Source organism: Amblyomma americanum, chromosome 1 (assembly GCF_052857255.1).
Source record: "Amblyomma americanum isolate KBUSLIRL-KWMA chromosome 1, ASM5285725v1, whole genome shotgun sequence".
In the NCBI taxonomy this organism is placed as follows: domain Eukaryota; kingdom Metazoa; phylum Arthropoda; class Arachnida; order Ixodida; family Ixodidae; genus Amblyomma; species Amblyomma americanum.
In genome coordinates this window covers 503313572-503332433 of record NC_135497.1, presented here as the reverse complement: position 1 = coordinate 503332433, position 18862 = coordinate 503313572, and the positions used below count along the sequence as shown (strand labels likewise).

General features: G+C 48.3%; 1 protein-coding gene across 1 annotated transcript; it reads left to right on the top strand.

The window, feature by feature from the left end:
- Positions 1-300: 300 nt before the first annotated feature.
- On the top strand, positions 301-18629 carry LOC144116136 (uncharacterized). The gene is made up of 4 exons (XM_077650839.1): positions 301-351; positions 848-900; positions 2944-2975; positions 17849-18629. The coding sequence occupies exons 3-4, from the start codon at positions 2961-2963 to the stop codon at positions 18203-18205; spliced, it is 372 nt and encodes a 123-aa protein (XP_077506965.1). The 5' UTR covers positions 301-351; positions 848-900; positions 2944-2960; the 3' UTR covers positions 18206-18629.
- The last annotated feature ends 233 nt before the right edge of the window (positions 18630-18862 follow it).

Below are 18862 nucleotides of genomic sequence, written 5' to 3'. Positions count from 1 at the left end.
TGAAATTGTGACGCTGATAAACCGGGGTGCTTTGTGCTGCGACCGGGTACTTAGGGCTTTTTGGACAGAAATGTCTTGTCTGCCGGGCCCGGAGCCCTTTCAGGAGCGATAGAAATGTCAAATTATCGTATCAGCACGTGTTCCCAGGCAAAACTTCAGCAGTGCGATAAGGTCGCCCGCTCAGTTTCACTGGGAGCAGAAAAGACAGCGGGCGGTAGCCTGTTCCTGGACATGATATGGTAGCATTATCAGTTCCCCACCCCCGATCGAATGCGTACAGATCGCGATAACCACACGTTTCCTTCTCTTTGTGTGTGGATGTGAGGTTGTGAGCAACGCAGCTCGAGAAAGGTGAAGTTGTGTCAGCGCAAAATTTTTATTTTAAGCTTTTTTGAGCTGATGAACTTATCTCGAATCTTAAATGCAAATATTAGTTCACTTTCTTGCTTTCTGCATGCTAAAATGCTGTTCACAGAAATGTTGTTTTGTGAGGTCAGCTGCGGCGGCATAGAGATCGGCGCACGGCCCGAACCTCGACCTACTGCTATCGCGTCGTTTTTCACTCAGCGGTAGCGTCATGCGGAATTTTCATGCTTGGCGTTGCTCCGAAGGAGAAGTCAGGCCTCACCTCCCCAAGCTACTTTGGGGGGTACCAATGTGAACGCAAACAATCAGGTTAATCGCTGATGCTTTTCTTGTTTCGCTGTTTTCAAGTACTCGGCAGTCGAAATTGCGAATTCACCTGTCGTGAAGTGCGTGCCACACACTCGAAAGTTGAGGTTGTCGCGGTCAGAGTTGGCGCGTTCAATGCGCGCACCACATACAAGCTCCTCTGCTCTGTGTTCAGCGCACCTTCCGTCACTGGCTGTGGTCTACTGGGACATTCCGTGGTGAGAAAAGGTTGGTATCCGTCGAATGTTTGCCGCTGCAGATACGCTGCGTTTGTAACGACCAGATATAAGGCATACAACCCAATTGATATCACGTACCAAGCAGATTGCGGGAGCTGGTGGTTGATAAGCGAGGTGGAAGCATGCATATCCTGCAGGATTTCTTTCACTGACGTCAGTGAAAGCTGTGTTTTCTTTTTTTTTCAGTTTTGCGAGGTCAGGAACTGGTTGATTGATCAAGGTTAGAAGACACTGCAAAGACATTTACGTTTCGGAATCGATGATAGAGGTATGAAAAATATAGAAAAGTTAGAGGGCTATAAAGTCAAGTAGTAGAATAATAGTACCGTTGTAGTAGAGTTCTAGAGTGGAGTCCGTAGTCTCCTAATTTTAGCTATAGTCTCAGTAATACCGCTGTCACAATATTGATCTTAATATCATTGTCTCTTTCGGCGCTATATTGTGAAATATAATGCTTTTCGCAAATCATAGCAATGACTCTTAGTGAAAAACAAGCAGTACAATTAAGGACATCAATGCGCAAAACCGATGGTTAAAATTCATGTGTAGTATCTTAAAAGTGAGGTAGGAACACTACAGGCAAAAAACCCTAAAAAAGCCATTTATTTCTTCGAAATCTTCCATCTTTTTCCATCTTTGCCGCTCCGCAACTAAACAACACATATTGCTACTCTCTATAACATCACTTCGACCACCCTTTCCTCACCACCTTCTCCGCGACACTTTTCCACTGACCACAGAGAACACATTGCTATACAACACTAATCAAAACTCCCATTTAGACAAATAAACAGCAATAACTTTTCATTTACTAGCGACACACGAAGAGAAAACACTGCAAGGACTCCGCCTTTTTGGCCTCTATCGAACAACACCACCGTCACTCTAACTACCTCATTATTTAGGCTTTAATTAAAGAAAACAAGAACACGTATTGTTCTTAACAATCACGTGGTCCGGAAAATTTGATGTACGCGAAAGATAAACACACGACTGCATTGCCCTCTCGATTCTCTTCATTTTGGCACCAGATTCGCACAAATCCACCCAACCAGTCAAAAGATATCGTATTTTCCCAATATTTTCAACTTTTGGCAACTAAAGGAAAAAGTGTGGTCGGAAAATTTTCACGTACACAAGAGATAATTATTTGACTGTATTGTCCTCTCTACCCTCTTCATTTTTATACCAGAATCGCTCATCTCCACCTAATCAATCAAAAGAAATCGAATTTTCTCGACATTTTCAAATTCTGACTAAAAAAGGTAAAACTTTTGCATTAAGCAAAATATATTTTTTTGATCGTATTCTCCTCTCTACTCTCCTCATTTTCATACCAGAACCGCTCATATCCAGTTAACCACTCCAAATAAATCGAATTTTCTAAATATTTTGAAATTCGAACTGCCAAAAAAAAACGTCGTCCAAAAATTTTTAGACACGCGAGATATATTAGCATTACCGAATTTGCCTCATCATTTTCTCTATTTTGACACGAAGATCGCACAAATCTATCCAGCCCTTCCGAAGATATCGAATTTTTTCCATATTTTCCAATTCTGAGAAAACGGTCAAAAAATAATTTCTTTTGAAGTACGCGAAAGCTATTTATACGACCGTAATTTCCTTTGTACTCTCCTTATTTTGATACCGGAATCGCTCAAATCCACGTAACGATTCAAAAGAATTCGAAATTTTCCAATATTTTGAAGTTCGGACTTTGCCAAAAAAAAACACGTGGTCCAAGAACTTTGAGGTACGCGAAAGATAAATAAATGATTGAATTTTCCTCATAATTCTCTCTATTTTGATACAAAAATCGCACAAATCCACCAAGCCTTAGAAAAGATATCGAATGTTTTCAATAAAACAAATTCTTCCTCCACAAGGCACGACCTGGACAACTTTATTTGGACTTTGTAAAGAGTGTAATTATGACTGCTCCCTATGTCCTTTCTTGCTATCCCCTCACCTCTTTCGTTTCTATTCTTCATACTGCCTCCTATCCTTTATTTCCGCTGCCGCAGCTCAGGTGCCGCCGATACAGTGATGACAGATGCCGGGGTGAGCAAAACTCTTTTAACTTCCTTTTTATTATATTTTTGATTTTTGATTAAACACTTACTACTTCCCAGCTTGAAGTTTTTCCACGCTTAACGTACATGGAGCAAAAACCAAGATCAGAGACGCTCCCTCGGTACTGTTGGCTGCTGCTGATGCCCATTCAAGACAACCTGAAGCGCGAATAATTTCGCGCCAATATTAATTTTTTTTTGCACAGCTCTATAAATACAATTTCTAACTTTGCCGGTGCGCATGTGATGTTTCAGGTTTCTTGTATATGTAGCGTATCTGGTGTCCAGAGTATGTATTCAGGGCGAGATCGAATGCAAACATGTTCTCCAAACACATTGAATGGCTAAAGTCATTCAGACGTGATGACAATAAATGTTTCCTTATAGCAGCTGAATAATGACGCTAGATGTGATGCCATTCATTCGAATGACTTTAAATGTTCTGGCATAGACTAAAGCACTGGACACAGGCCGCGCACGTGGTTTCCCGACTTTTCGCGCCTTCGAGGACCTTTCAACAACTTTAATGTGGTAAGCACTGAAGCACATCCGCCGCGCGGCGCTGCGGTGGAACGCCGCCGACCACCATGTTTGAAGTGCACGTATAGAAGACGAGCTTCGGCTCCGCAAGGATGTCTTCTTCGCTTATCGCGCTGCCACTTGAAATCCGCGTGCATCGGAGATTTTGCCTGTAGTCGGCTGGTACAATAGCCATACGTAACTACGTCGTAAACAAACACCGCTTCGATTGGGCAGCTGTGCTTGCTAGCGGTGCTCGAGCCGGTCGGGAAAACTTGCGCAGTGGTGAAAGTTGTTCGCGAGTTTGGGTCTCCTCGATTCGCGGGTCTAAGCTCGGACAGTGGTCGATCACAGCAGCGGTTCGGTCAAACCGGAGAGCTGCATGTAGTTGGTACACATTTGCGTGGAAGATATCGGTGATACCCTCACTTCACTTCACTTTATTCACCTTAAAGACCCCCTTCAGGGGGTATTACATAAGGGGTGGGTTAATATGTTGATCAACAAGTACAAGTCATTGCTTTGAAATAATTGCTTAGCGTATCTGAAAATGCAGACAGGTGTGTGATGGCAGCGATATCGGTGGGGAGGCCATTCCAGTCCACAACAGTTCGGAGAAAAAATGAACCTGAAAAAGTTGCAGTACGCGACACAGGGCGGGCGATCTGAAACGGATGGGCAGTGCGGTGAGATATGCGGTTCGGATGAGTAATGTAGGGTGGTTGATTTAGAGAACTATGGAAAAACTTGTGGAGCAAATAGAGGCTGGCAATGCGGCGGCGGTCTGCGAGGCTTTCAAGAGCGGAATTCTTCTTCAGAGCTGAAACGCTGGTGGTATATGAATATGCAGAGTGAATGAAACGAATGGCGCGGTTCTGAACTGATTCGAGTGCATTTGTTAGGTATGCGTGGTGTGGGCTCCAGATGGGGCTGGCGTACTCAAGTTTGGGTCTGATGAGGGTTTTATAAGCGAGCAGCTTCACGTGTTGCGGCGCATGACGAAGATGACGAAGATGACTCTACGGCGTCTGCGGTGCATGGGCACACCAGGTAAATCTCGGAGAAAAGGCATCGACTAGGTTTTGTGTGGGAGTTGTCTGCATACAGCGCACACACACGACCGGACTTGCGAAACCTTGCTACCACATTGGAGAAGCGGATTTTTTTAAACGCATGGGTGGTCGTAGATTGCCACAACGGCCGCTCATAAGGCAGCGAACTGGCTAGCTGGTTCACTTTTGCACTGTGCGCCGTGCTGACAAAATTCGACACCAGAGTGCCTCGTAGCTGACACTTGATTCCGGTCGTTTCGTCAGTGTCGTGTCTCTTGTTCGTGTCGCCTGTTGACAGCACGGCGCAAAAATTAGTGTGCCGTTTAAGGTGTATCCAGACGGCGGGCCACGGACTGGCCTGCGGACCGGTCACGTGGGGTCGACCGCGCGAGGCCCGGCCGGGTCTGGCCGGCGACAGCGTCCACACGACGGACCAGAAGAGCAGACGACAAGGCGGGCCAAGCCTCGTGATCAGCCTGCAGCAACGCTCGTCTCACGCTTCGACATTCGGCGGCGAGAACAAGCGGAATCCGCGGTAGAGATCCGCCTAAATAACCAGCGGAAAGCTCGATCGGTACGGGACAGTTTTCTGCCGCGGTAGGAGAAAGTTGCAATCCCACGGCGGCAAACATGGCGGCGCGCTTCCAAGCAGGACCGCTCGCTTCGGACTGGATTCATCGTTGTTACTGCCTTTTTTGTTGCGTTCACTGGCAATAAAAGGCGCACCCATTTCTCGCTTGGTCTCACCTCGGCAATAAGAAGACGTATGAGTGAAATATTTGTTTTATTTTTTATTTAGAGTGACGATTGTGCCCCTTCTAGGCTTAAGCGGAGCGTACGTTTGTTGACAGAAATAGTTACCCCGCCTAACAACTAGATGGCGCCACAAGGCTGAGCGTATCCTTCCGTCTGGGTTTGCATACGCTGAGCTAAATGTGGGAAATGTGAGAAGTGCTGTAACGTCCCGAAAAATACCTGCGTTTAGCGTACATGATAGTGCATACGCTTATGGCTAGTAGGCAGCGTCAATTTTTCTTTTCTAACCATATCTGTGCAGGTCGCAAGCGCCGACGTTGCTACTAATTTCGCTCGCTCTCGCCGCCGAATACCCAATTACGATCGAGCCATCAAGCTGTACTAAGGCTAAAAAGTAAAACGTAGCGTCGTCCGACCACGTTGACATGTTAACAGTGGAAACAAAACTACTTTCCCTGGGGCCGCCTCGACTGCCAGGAGCACCGAGCCGGCAAAGACCAGTGTGGTGTAGTTGCCAGACTCGATGTGTGCGAGTAGGCTAAAAAGTCCGTGGTCCGCCGCCAGAAAAAATGCTCTCGCATTTCTCGCGCGATCTGGCCCGCGGACCATGAGCGGACCTCGCAGACCGGAAGCGAAACCCCACGTGACCGCTAGTCCGCGGGCCAAAACACGTCCGTGGTCCGTCGTCTAGATACACCTTTAGGAGGGAGTGCTGCGCCAGCTCGGAAGCTCGCTGTGTCAACCCGACACAAACACAATTTCACGTCGTTCAATATAAAAAGACGCCGCCTGGGTGACCACAACTCTACGGAAAAACGAAACGTATGCTCCAAGAATCCAATGTCGAAATCACCACGAGGTCTCATCCTTTCATTGAACTCTTACACAAACTTTTGTGGCCCCCGCGCTTGTTTGGGATGCACTTCGTCCAAAAAGTTCGCAGGCAAGATTAAAACCTGAGGCTTATATCAAGGTAAGTATGTAATAAAACTCGGAAATTGTGGGTTCTCCGCCGATGCGCAGTCCATGGTTATGCAAGGACAAGGAGCACCGGATCGCCGATCTCTTCCCCGTGAATGTACCCGAATCTGCCATGCGGTTCTCCGGTTTGACGGAAACACTGTTATCATTGACCTTTATCGGAGCTTCGATCCCGAATCCAGGTGAATTAAACGAGCGACCAACTTTCGTAGCAGCGCCCATGTTCTCGACCGCCTCGAGCAGCATTAACAAGTGCGTCTGCCCAATCGAAGTGGCGTTCATTTACGACGCAGTTGAGTGCGGCTATCGCACCCGAAGACTGCTGACCGAATCTCCGATGCACGCGTATCGCAAGCAGCAATCTGAACGCGACACGCGAGCAGACATGCTGTGGAGCAGGAGTTCGTCTGCTACTTGCGCATCAAATCATGGCGGCCTGTTGAGTGGCCGTGTCACCGGGGACCCGTGAACTGGCAACAAAGCGGTCCTCCTCGCTATGGCTAGGAGCTGGCTCCCGACAAGCCAACGAACGAAGCAGCGTCTCCCATTTCTCTCTGAAAAAGAAGGATGGGTCTCCACCTCGCCTGCAAGCAACTTCGACGCGGCGGCCACAACAGAGCGAGACTCAGCGGACATCCGGACTGTGGCAGGGGGAGACAAAGGCCCCAGTCCTCCCCGGTACTGAAAGCTACGCTGCAAGTAGACGAAAGTGTCTTTTCCGAAGATCGCTGCAGATGGAAATCCGACGACCTCATCAGAAGGGGCGACCATTCTTGGAAGGAGCCTTCATGGTGAAACCAGTCAGCGCCCGGTTCCAGCCGTCCTTTCTTCCTCTCCCCTCACCTGTTTCATTTCATTTCTCCATTCTGCCTGCTATCCTTTACTTCCGCTGCCCAGCTGAGGTGCTTCAGTATCGATGGCACATGCCGGGACTAGCAAAAATTTATTTCCTTCCTTGTTTGTTATTATTTTTAATAAACCCACTTCCCACGACTTCTAGCCGGGCCGGCTTCGACTCTGTGTTGATTCACCGTCACTCTAAGAAGTGCAACGTCGCGATGCCATCATTGACGTCACCGTCGAAGTACGGGCCCTCATCACGGGGTCCGCTCTGAGGGAAATGGCGCCTCTTTAAAGGGAAGCTGATACGGTTTTCAAATCGCATGAAACGCTGTGGTTGGGGAGAAAGGACCTTCAAAATCATGTGCGTAAATTTTTTCCCCGATTCTATCCGCAAACAGAGCTGCAATCGCTTCTTAGAAACCGCCGCCGGCACGCCCTCGCCGCTTCCGGAAGCGCCGGGTGGGGGGACGGCAGAGAGGGAGAACTGGCGGAAGTGACGCCATTCACGGAGAGTCGGCCGGCCGTCCGGCTGCGCTTGCTTCGCTGCGGCCCGCGCTTTGGCGAACCACAGATCAACGTAATCTTCTGCCAGTGCCGTTTACCTTCTCTCGTTCGGGCGTTCCGTGTAATGCTTGAAGCCTGTATATAAACCACTTTTGGCATGGTACTCCTTTCGAACAGCGCTCAGCGCACAGCTTTGTAGAATCCGTCGGTTTTCCCCCCGCCTCTTCCACGTTAACCAGACAACCTGGTTTTACGCAGCATGCCGAAACTGCCTGCACAAAATATGCGCAGCAATATTTCTCTTTTTGTTATATTACTTTATTACCAGTTTGTAAACTCTTTGCCTTTTCCAGCTGGTTGACATCCATGCTGAGCTAAGGCCACTTCCAGCACTGTCTTTGAGGCACACAGTCTTGCACTTTTTTGAGCTCGTTACGCACTGTGTGCCTTTTTGCTTTTTCCTGATTGCTTGCACCTCATTGCCGCACAAGCAATTCTCTTAATCTTTCATCAGCGCGCAGCGCATACAGCTGCATTTAACTAAACAAGAAACCGATTATATGAGCCCAGTATACTTGAGCAAAGCAAACATCTGCATTCATGAGCGCTTGGTCACGGCTCACGATCGGCAATGGCGCCAGAATTCATACAAATTTGTCCTTGAGTCAGAACGGCAAAGTGGTCGAGCAGCGGTGCGCACATATCTGCCACAAGCAATTCTGCTCGTTATCTCGATACGCAACGGCAGCAACAATATCTCGCACCGCACTAGTTTTGATGAGCAGCACTGCGAGCTCCGAAACTCAGCCATAATTATTGTTCAAATGCATGTTCAGCACGCAAAAAAAAAATTAACGTACGGGGGTAAGTGCAGAAGCTTCATGGTTGAACAGTAGCCCGAATATGCGAATGAAGGAAAGCGCACACGGGAGTTTCCTCCCGGAGCCTCGTCTCTTCGCGCTGCAGTACAGCAGTGAACCCACTCCAACTCATCCAGTTTGGCACTCTTTTGTAGTTCGAAAAGGCCTTCGGGGGTTATTAGGCAAGTAACTATAAATAAACGAACAAACAAATACTTTACCTCGCGCGACTCGTGTAAGCGTGCCGGTGATCTGAATTAGATCATGTTTACAGGCGTTACGAGAAGTTGGTGGCCAGGCCTTTATGCAGCAGCGGTACACAGAAACGTTTCGGCGCAATTTACTTTTTTTAATGCCACTTGCACCTGCAGAAAACATATGCATGCGCATGCACCCACGCAAAACATACTATCAGTCGAGATTTAGTTTTCGTGTTACCCTAGTAGGACGTGAAATGCCCATACTGGGTTAACGAAATTTCCAGCTTGCAGGCGCCGCCACGCAGTCGCTTGTCTATTACTTAGCTTCTTATCAGCCGGGGGCACCAGTTTTATGTTTAGTCTGTAGTTCTCAACGGTTTCGGAATAGGTTTGCGCGCGCTCGTCCAGGTTCCGACAGTCCGGCGGTTCCATGGTTACCCGGAAGCAGAGAATATGGGAATGCGTTGACTACCCCGGAGTAGACGAAGATATTGACAGCAGAGAAAGCTGGGAAGCCTTGCTGCGCAGCGAAGAACCCGCTCGGCAGAAACAAGCCAATGCACCTAGCGGCTGATACCGCGAAGAGATAAAATCTTTGTTAACATTTAGTCACGAAGGCTTGGGCCCCCGCCCTCCAGGCCTGCGTGCCGGGGGCGGTGAGTAGTAAGGGGTCTTCATTTCCGATGGAAATAAAGGCTGTCATCCACCCATCCATCCAGTCGAGATTTCCAACACGCGAAAATGTCGCGACTTGACTTTCACTGCCGGCGCACTGCGCGTCGTCGTTGGTTCCGCCGTTTTCTGAAGCTGCTGATGGCTCGAACATGTATGGCGAAAGTCCAAACTGTTCAACACTGCTTGAATTTTTCATAATTTCCAAAACGTAGTCCTTAAAAGCCCCCAGAAAACACGTGCTACGCAGCAACGCCGTCGGTGCCGGCCGGAGATCCCCGTGGACGACGTCACGACGGTCGCGACCAATCGCGGGCAAGAGCGGCGTTCGCTCAACGCCCTGAGGCAATGAGGCGCGTTTTCTTCTAAAAAGCAACTTTTTGCGTTTATTTCCGCTCTTTTTGAATGAGGTATTCTGTTTCAGCGGACTAAAAGCTATAAAATGACGTAGAGAACTCATTTTTTTCGAAAAGTGCTTCAGGTTCCCTTTAACGCTAGGTCAGAGTGTGTTAGAACGCCCAGCTACAAAAAGAAATTCAGCGAGAAATATTACACGTGTGCTCTGTGTAAACCGTAGAAACAATTGAACACCTCATACTCAAATGTGATCGCATCCATACCGATATCGATGTAGGCAAAGTCACTGTTCTTGAGGCCCTGGGGTTTAGACAGAACAACCATCATGTAAATAAATCTGCGGTGGAGATTAGCAAAAAGCGATTGGAAGAGTGGTGGCTCAAAAGCAGAGAGGTGCCGTCATGTTAGACGAGTAGGAATGTGTATTTAAAGAGAATGGTGAACTTTTATAACACTTTACAACGCAGTTAAACCAAAATGAATAAAAAAAAGAGGCGAGCATGGTGGCAACTGCCACCACTCCGTTTAAGACGGGACGCTTCTATTTGCATCCATCAATCCGTGCCGCTTTTACGGTGGTCGGCAACCCAAGTCGATTTGGTGGATCCCTACGTGGACATTCATGCAGTGCAGAGATTTCCCAGTTGGGGAGCTCATGACGACATGAGGGGGCCTAAATACCGCTGCATGCTTATGCTCAAAAGACGATGTATCCCATGTGCCATCTGTTTCCTTCTTTTATCTCACGTAGTGATCTAAATAATCTGAATTAAGCTTGTACAGGCTCTCTCTTCAGCACTCTCTGGCTTTCGCTACTCCGTCTCCGGCCGCGTCTTTTCGGTCCCAAAGCCGTCAACGAACGTTGAATGCAACAACTGGTAGCAACGGTGTGCTGGACTACAACTGCATGCAGTGTTGACCATGTGCCAACATGGAGGCTCCCAGGGGTCTATGAAAAGCGAGAATGACTAGTTCCGCATATGTGTGCATTACCCACTAACACTATCACGCCGCGCCCTTACAGAGGCATGTCTGAAGAACTTTTTGTGAATATCGGGTTCGTGACGGTGTCCTGCAGTTTTTCAAGCTGCGTGCTCGAATATCGGGCCAAAATTAGTCAAAAACAAGTGTTCACAAGTGTCTTTTATAGCAGAAATATGCCGCCGGTGCCGCGGCAGCCTGGAGGGCAGATAATAAAAATGATAATTGGTTTTTTGGGGAAAGGAAAAGGCGCAGTATCTGTCTCATATATCGTTGGACACCTGAACCGCGCCGTAAGGGAAGGGATAAGAGAGGGAGTGAAAGAATAAATGAAGAATTAGGTACCGTAGTGGAGGGCTCCGGAATAATTTCGACCACCTGGGGATCTTTAACGTGCACTGACATCGCACAGCACACGGGCGCCTTAGCGTTTTTCCTCCATAGGGCAGATCGCAGATTTCATTTTTCATCCGCACCCTGCGCGGTCGCAGCCCAAAAGTGGCTTTAACAGCGGCGACACGACAAAAAACCGGAGGTCATAACTGCGCGCTGACCCCTGCTAACTCCAGACGCCCCGTGAAAATGATTCGTTCTGCACCCCGGCCGCGGGTCTCCAGCACCTGAGCAGCACTTGCCAAGTGGAATGCGAGGGGAGACCGATTGGGTGTGAAAAAATTGCCTGAGTGCATTCCCTTCTCGGTTCTGGAATTCCCTCCGCTTCTTTTTTTTTCCCAGGAGCCCGTTTTGGTGCGTTTCGTGTGGTAGCATTGCGCCCTTCTTTGTGGCCGACTGCTAGTTTCACTCCTCGTGCAAGAACTTCGGCAGTGTGGCCACAATGGGGCAGGTGGCTTTCGCTTTGTTCGAACCCCTCCAGTCAGTCTGGCCTTCCTGCGGTGCCGATCACATCTGGAATGCGACAACTTGAAGCAAAGGCGTGCTTATACTAATACTAATATTCGTAATTAGAGCCTGAAGTACTTTTTCAGAAATAATGTTTTTCGTGAAGTGAGGGTAGTTTGAATATTTAGATAAGCCGAGAAACCAGGAACTGCTCAATAATTAATAAAAATTCAAATTTTAAAAAACACGTCACAATTTTATTCATTGTACCGATTCTGGCTTTCATTACAATTCGAAGCATGAATCTTTATACAGAGTAAGTATTTTTAAAAGTCGAAGAAATGTATGAAAATGTAGCATATTTGTCGTTTTTGGTTTTAAATGTCAGGTCGCTCTCGGAAATTCGGGAAAGGTCGTTTTGTTTCTCTGTATGTCTAGCATCTGTAATAAATAGTACAGATAATGAAACCGCGTACATCAAAGAAAAAATACTAAACTTGCAAAAAGTGCGTTTTGAGCCATAAACAGTCGTTAATTTCACCCTCAGGTGTTTCAAGAAGAAATGCAAAGAAAAGCGCCTTACGTAGAACCGTTTGTTGCCTTTCATGTCTGAAATTTTTATCGAGGTAGTTTTTGTTGAAAGCGAGAAAGCAATTTTTCAATTTGAGCTCTCGCGCTGCAAGTTCCGTCGTCTTTCAACGCCTCTTCACCGCACAACACGCCGCCTTGCATGGAACGGCACTTATCGCCAGAGAAGAACTTGAGTTTCCCGTCGTGCCCTGTCGTACATTTTTAGGGCCGGAGCTAACGAAGATATCGCGTGACATTCGGCGGATGGTAGGCAATAAACGAGGTCGTACTTGCTTTCGACGTTAGAACAGACCCGCTTTGGTGTGGGGCTGCCAAGAAAAGAAAGAGTTGCTGGTATTTTAGCTCTTGTTAACCCTGGTCGAAAGCGAAAAGCTGCATCTCCCTGGCTACGTTTGTGGTCGAGCGACTGGCGGTTTCCACACATTTTTTTATTTGTTAAACACTTTGCTTTCATCGAAACGACATTTAAAGGAGCTCACACAAGACCGTATACATTTTATATAGCTTCAATGATATTTACAACTGTAATATTGATCGTTGGATGCGGAGATATGGAACCAAATTCGGTTCCAAATGACGCCCAAACTCTGCAGATAACTTCATAAAGGCAAATTGAAAAATAAATTTTTTTTAGGGAAAGGAAAGCGCAGTTTTAACCAGGCGTCTTTAGTTAAAAGCAACCTCGATTTTCCTTCGCTTACGGAGCAGTTCGGGTGTCCACCGAGATATGTGAGACAGGCGTAATTTCCTTTCCATAAAAGCAACTTTCATTTCCCGTTCCCTTACCGCGCGGTTCATGTGTCCACCGATATATGTGGGGCTGGCGTAATTTTTGTTCCTTAAAACCCACTTTCATTTCATTTTCGTTCCCTTACTGGCGCGGTTCCGGTGTCCACAGATATGTGAGACAGGTGTGATTTTCTTGTTTGACCTCTAGCTACATTCAAGGACACACTTGCGGCCCCGCTGGCAGCTCTCAAAGCTGCCAGCGCTTCAAAACAAGGGTATTCAGCGTGCTCTCTCGCATGGACCACGATGAGGGATGACCAGCTGGAATGGCAGGCGTATCATAAGTCTTTTATTTATATCCGAATAAGATCCCGAAGAGCGAGCGCCTCGGATCAGATGTGAAGGAACCAAGTGCAAAGCTGAGGCGAGATGCGCTGGCGGAGAACGCGGCCCGCTCGCGCGTAGGTGCGTCGCCAGCACAGTGGCCCGTCTGCCAAATACAATAAAATACAACCAATACATCACATCGGGAACAACCGGGCATGAGCCTCTGACGGCCACAAGGGTCAGGTACCACGACGTGGTGCTGCTGCTTCGCGGATGGCTTCAACACCGGATCCTTCTGGTTACTTCCTGATCGGCGTCTCACAAGCTCATGCTGGTGCTTACGTCTGCCATGGCGCTGACAAGAATGACCGATTGCGACAGAACCACACCGAACAACTATAGCTCACTTGGGCATGTGCCGCCCTGGGAGCGTTAAGAAAATCTTTTCCCACGAATACCTGTTCGACTACTCAGCGTTGCCATGCTTGCCTGCAGTGCAAACCTCACTTAAGACAAGGACTCTACATTTCGTCTGACCAGACTGAAAGTAGTGCCGTGCTCTGCGTAGAAGAGGCGTAAAGAGGCGACGCAACTTGCTACGCAATAGGTCAACTCCAAAAATTCTTCTCATTTAAAAAAAAAAGCACCACGATAAAAATATCAGAAATTAAAGGAATTGATTTTCTACGTGACCCGCTATTGTTGGTATTTTTACATGAACCTCGTTAGGGTGAAATTAACAACTGTTTTTGCTCTTAACGCATTTTTCGCAAATTTAGTGTTCTTTTTTACTTCGATGTACGCAGTTTAACCACTTCTAACATTTATTATAGATACTAGACATTTCAATTCAATTCTTTATTTTCCATGTACACATGGAGAGGGTCGAGGGAAAAAAGCCAGTAAGATGTGGCTTGACGAGCGCCTCGGCCCCTACACACAGGGCAGCATGCAACATGAAGCGAAACATATGCAATCAAGATAGGGGATGAAACAGAAACAGCAATAATAGCAAACAAAAGAACACAAAGAAAAATAACGCAAACAAAGCGCGTCTGAGGTTACTTCAATAACGCCGTTTCATGAAAAGAACAGGAAAGAAATAAAACGGCTTTTTCGGAATTTCCGAGAGTGAGATGTTATTTAAAACAAAAAACAACAAATATGGTACATTTTCATACCTTCCTTCGATTAAAAAAATACTTTTGCCATATTAGGGTGCATGCTCCGAATTATAATGACAGCAAGAATCTGTGTAAACTTCAATGAAAAATACTGTGAAGTGTTTCCTCAACGTCACGTCGGCCAGCATGGAAGAGGTTTTCCACTCACCTGTTCTCTTCTCCCCAGCTTGCACGGGACGCGGGAGATTTGAACGCCGCGCCTTCAATAGGCAATTGCGCGGGTGTTTTACCCAAAATAGAAAAAAATAACTTGAGAGACGGGATCAACAACGCGTCTTCTTCAGCACCCAACTAGGTTAGCAGAATTTGGAACCGCCTCAGTAGCCCTTTATTAAGGCCGAGCTTAAATGGCCACACCGGTTATTTTCTATTCGACCCGTCTTCTCAGCGGTATAACTTAATTAACGCACATTGCAACCTTTGCCAGCTAGAGGTCGCTGGGAGGATACAAGAGCGCCTCGTGATGTCAGGCTGACGCAGGAAGATAAGTCACGGAGGTAGCATGACTAACAGCAGCAGTGGTAGCATGGCTAACGCTTGATAAACGCTTGCTAAATTAACTTTATTCGATCCTCTTCCGCGACGAATTAATAAGCCCGGCAAAACCGCAGGGTTAGTGCGTGCAATTTCGACGATTGTGGAGAGCGAATTCACAAGTTTCAATGAATGCGAATTGTCAACGAGTGTAGTTTCGACGGCGGAGATTTGAAATCGAGGATTGTTTGTGTCGTGGGACGCGCAACGCAAAAAAATCACAACAAATTTTCATTGTACTGAATGAAATCGAATTTATTTTTTATTCCAGATACAGTAGTCATGCCCGATGGAAAACTTTTCCCTTAAATGACCGTTAGACGAACGAATGGGTTCGAATAATATGATGAGAGGCACATTACACGCTTTCAAAAACTTCAGGCAGTACTGGGAGCTGGATAGTTTGTCTGAGAAGACACTCAGTGCGACTTGCAATGGCGAATGGGCGTTACTAGAGATGGAGGGCCCCTTGTGTAGGGTGACTCGTTAAGCGCCGCAGGTCCCGGCTCGTAAAGACGTTGTCGGACTCCGTTAAAAAGAAAGCTGTGCACTATGCTCATTTACATTTTGACCAGCGCAAAGATCAGAATGGAGGATGAATTTCACTGCATACGCTGTCCAGTTTTATACAGTTCTTCGTCCCTAAGTTCCCTAGGTTGAGGACGCCTTTGCGGGGTGCAAGTGGCCTGAAACTTTCATTCATGCGCACAAACTCACACCACCGCACATAGGGACACGCCGTCGTCACATGTCAAGCCTGGGAGAGAGGAGGATGCCGTCGCGTTCACGTCGACTGCGGAAGGCGATGTTATCTGGCCAGCCGAAGGTTCTGACGCGCTTCTGACACCTGTTCTTCCTTAGATGACAGCCGACGCGCCAGGCTAGATCCCAAGGTCGGGTCGAGAACCAGAAAGGGGTCGTTTCTCCATTGAGATGCTAGCGAAGATTGCGGACGATGACCGCTAGCCTGTCGCTGTACTCGGCACGCCATATTCCACAGGGAACGAGGCCCCTTTGTTCCCCCAACATGGTCACGACAATTGGGGAAGATAACTGCCGCTCGCTCGCTGCGGCGGCTTCTTTCAGGTCTCTGCTCTCTCGGGTCCCATAATCCAACCAGGCGACCGTTGCTGATTGTAACCAGCTGATACCTGGGTCCACTCCGCATGGTCCTGGGCGAAAATCATCAGATCGATCACCATCGCGTTTCTCGGAGCCACGCCCAAGAAGCAACATCGGGAAAAGTTGTTTTAGAGCGAAACGAGCCATATCTGAGCTCACCGGTTTTACAAGTCGTCGTGTGTAACCGTCCCCGTCCACCTTGACTTTCCTAGCTTGCCGACTTATAGTCCGGCCGACTACGCATCGCAAAAGCCCCCCCCCCAAAATTCCTACATACAAACCTTCGGCACCTTAGGGCGCGCATCGAGGGGCCCCACCTGGTGCTGGCTCCATGCACCTCTCGAGACAACAGAAAGAATTTCGAGGCGTGCAGTAAAGGGCTGAGGGGACCTGTAAGAGCTCCAAGCCACGAAAAATAAAATAGCCACGCGATCCCCGTGGCCCTCGATTGTTGTAAACCGGAGCCCTCTTCCGAAGCGGTCGCAAACGCCTGTGCTGTTGACACTGTACACAGCTCTTCTTTTACTTTTTTCTTTTACGACGTATCTTTGCCACAGAGACGCCTAGAGTAGGTGTGAGGTCCTGAAAGAACAGTGTCGGATGAGGGCATTAAGCTAGTTCAGGCACAAACCGAGGCTGCCTAACCCAGCAGCGAAATAAAAAATAACCGAGAAATGCCCAAGGGGTGTGGCCAAAAGTCTACTGCTCCTAATCTGTTGACTACCTTCTTTCACCTTCCTTTTGCCATCTATCCCAAACACTACCTCTTTTTTTCTCTCTCCCCTCCTACCCTCTCATCCGTCTGGCCTGGCTCCTTCGCTCACTCTAACACCCTCTCCCCCGCGACTCGGGGCGTTACGAGCACTTCCCCTTGTTCCTCTCACGCAACCCCCGCCCCTCTCCCCCACAGTGCCACGACCATCCCCTTTAGAAGAGAGAAATAAATAGAGGCGTGGTCTCCCCCTTTCCACTCCACCCCCAAAAGAATCACAACTCGCTAGCCTTTGTTAGGGCTTTCTCTGTTTTCGGTCATCTTGGCCCCGACTCCCTATAGACTCCCTCCTATCTGGCAGGCAACCATCCCGGCAGTCCCCGCGTGAGAGCCACACCATCGATGACAGAGCCATGGGGCGCACCCTCGTCGTCTGCGTCCTCGCATAAATCTTCCTCGGGAGCTACTGCGCAGCGGTGAACGTGGGTAGCGATCGTCCCAGTAATGCATACCGATGCAGACAACTGGGGTCGCATTCTCTTTTCGGGCGTGATACTGGTGCCGGATAATGCTTGCACAGTTCGTTGATCTGTGGAAGGGAAGTCCAGCGCCCTCGGTGACAGGACCGACAACGACAGCAACAACATGATGTCTACGCGAAACAGGAGGCACCTCCGTACTCAGCGACTACACTCCGCAGGGATACAGTACGAGCGGCCGAGGCGGATCTACGAGGAAAGGTCACTGGCATGCCGCAACTGGTGCACGCTTTACGGCTTCGGCCCCAGCCTCGACCGCCGGCGGATCAAGTTCGCGCATCCCATACCCCGCTTCTGGCTGTGCTCAGTGTGCGAGGAGTTGCCGGAGACTCCAACAAATCTTCCGTGTGGCCACATCGTGTGCAAATATTGCCTAATAAAGGCAATGATGTTATCCCGGCGACTCAGTGGTACCTATCCGGAAAATTTATATAGATGCCAGAAAGATGGGTTGTATTTCACTTACAATTCCATGGTTGCTGTAAAATGCGCCAGCCTTGAGTTAGTGCTGAATATGCGAGTCCATTGCTTTAATGTTGATTATGGCTGTCCGTACCAGGACAAGCTTGTGGACGTCCTGACGCACTTCGAGGTGTCCTGCAGCCACCGCCCCGTGAGGATCCCGAGAGAAGATATCCGCGCCATGGGTGCCTTCAGCGATCGCTACATTGGTCGTCCAGATAAAACCGGAGGCAAGTGTCACCATGGGAGCCAAGAACGCGGCGTCGGCGGCGCCGTTGGTAGCGTTCAGCAGAACGCCGCTGGTCGTCCCGCGGCGGCTGGTTCTCCTTCTACACCAGCATCAGACTCTGTGGACGAACTTGTCCAGCAACTTGCGGCTCTGAAACCGCTTCTTTCCGAAGAGGAAAGAGGTATAGGAGCGGCCACACGTAGACTACTGCTTTGCCACCTGTAATGGTAAGCGTTCTACGGTCACCGTGAGTCCCGAGACAAGTGAAATCGACGACGGCGCTTCCGCGTCGACGGGTCCGAGCGCTGAGTGCATGTCTCACGAGTACTGCTCTTTCATGTCGATCCCGATAAAGAATGCAAAGATTTTGAAGTGACGCCGCGATGTCCTTAGGCCGAGTAGCCTCTAGACGGCATCGAGTGAACTGTCGCTGTGCGTGAGTTGACATGATTGGTCCCTGTTGCTGTGTTCTGAAAGTAATGTCGCCCTCACTGCTCCTCCTTGTTGCTCCTTAAAATCCTTAACGTTCGCAAGTGCTGCCATGATTTGTCATTGCATCAGTAATAAAACTTTGCCTGCCAACAAGATCAATGCCTGTACGAGTCCTGTTAAGATAGCACCGCGGTAGCGGCTATGGACACGACGCAAAACAGCAGCAAGGTGCTGTTTATCGGCCACGCCCCTGTGCAATTATCCATCACTCTATTTAAATGTGATGGCCCAGGAGCCAGTATATGCCGGTCGTTACAAGGGAGACTTCAATTAATTTTCAAAAATAGGATTTCTGAGGCAAAAAGTGGATTTTGCGGCATGGTATTGCCAGAGCTGTCGGACGCAAGAAAACCGGTAAATCATCTTGACTAGTTACATTGTTAACTAATT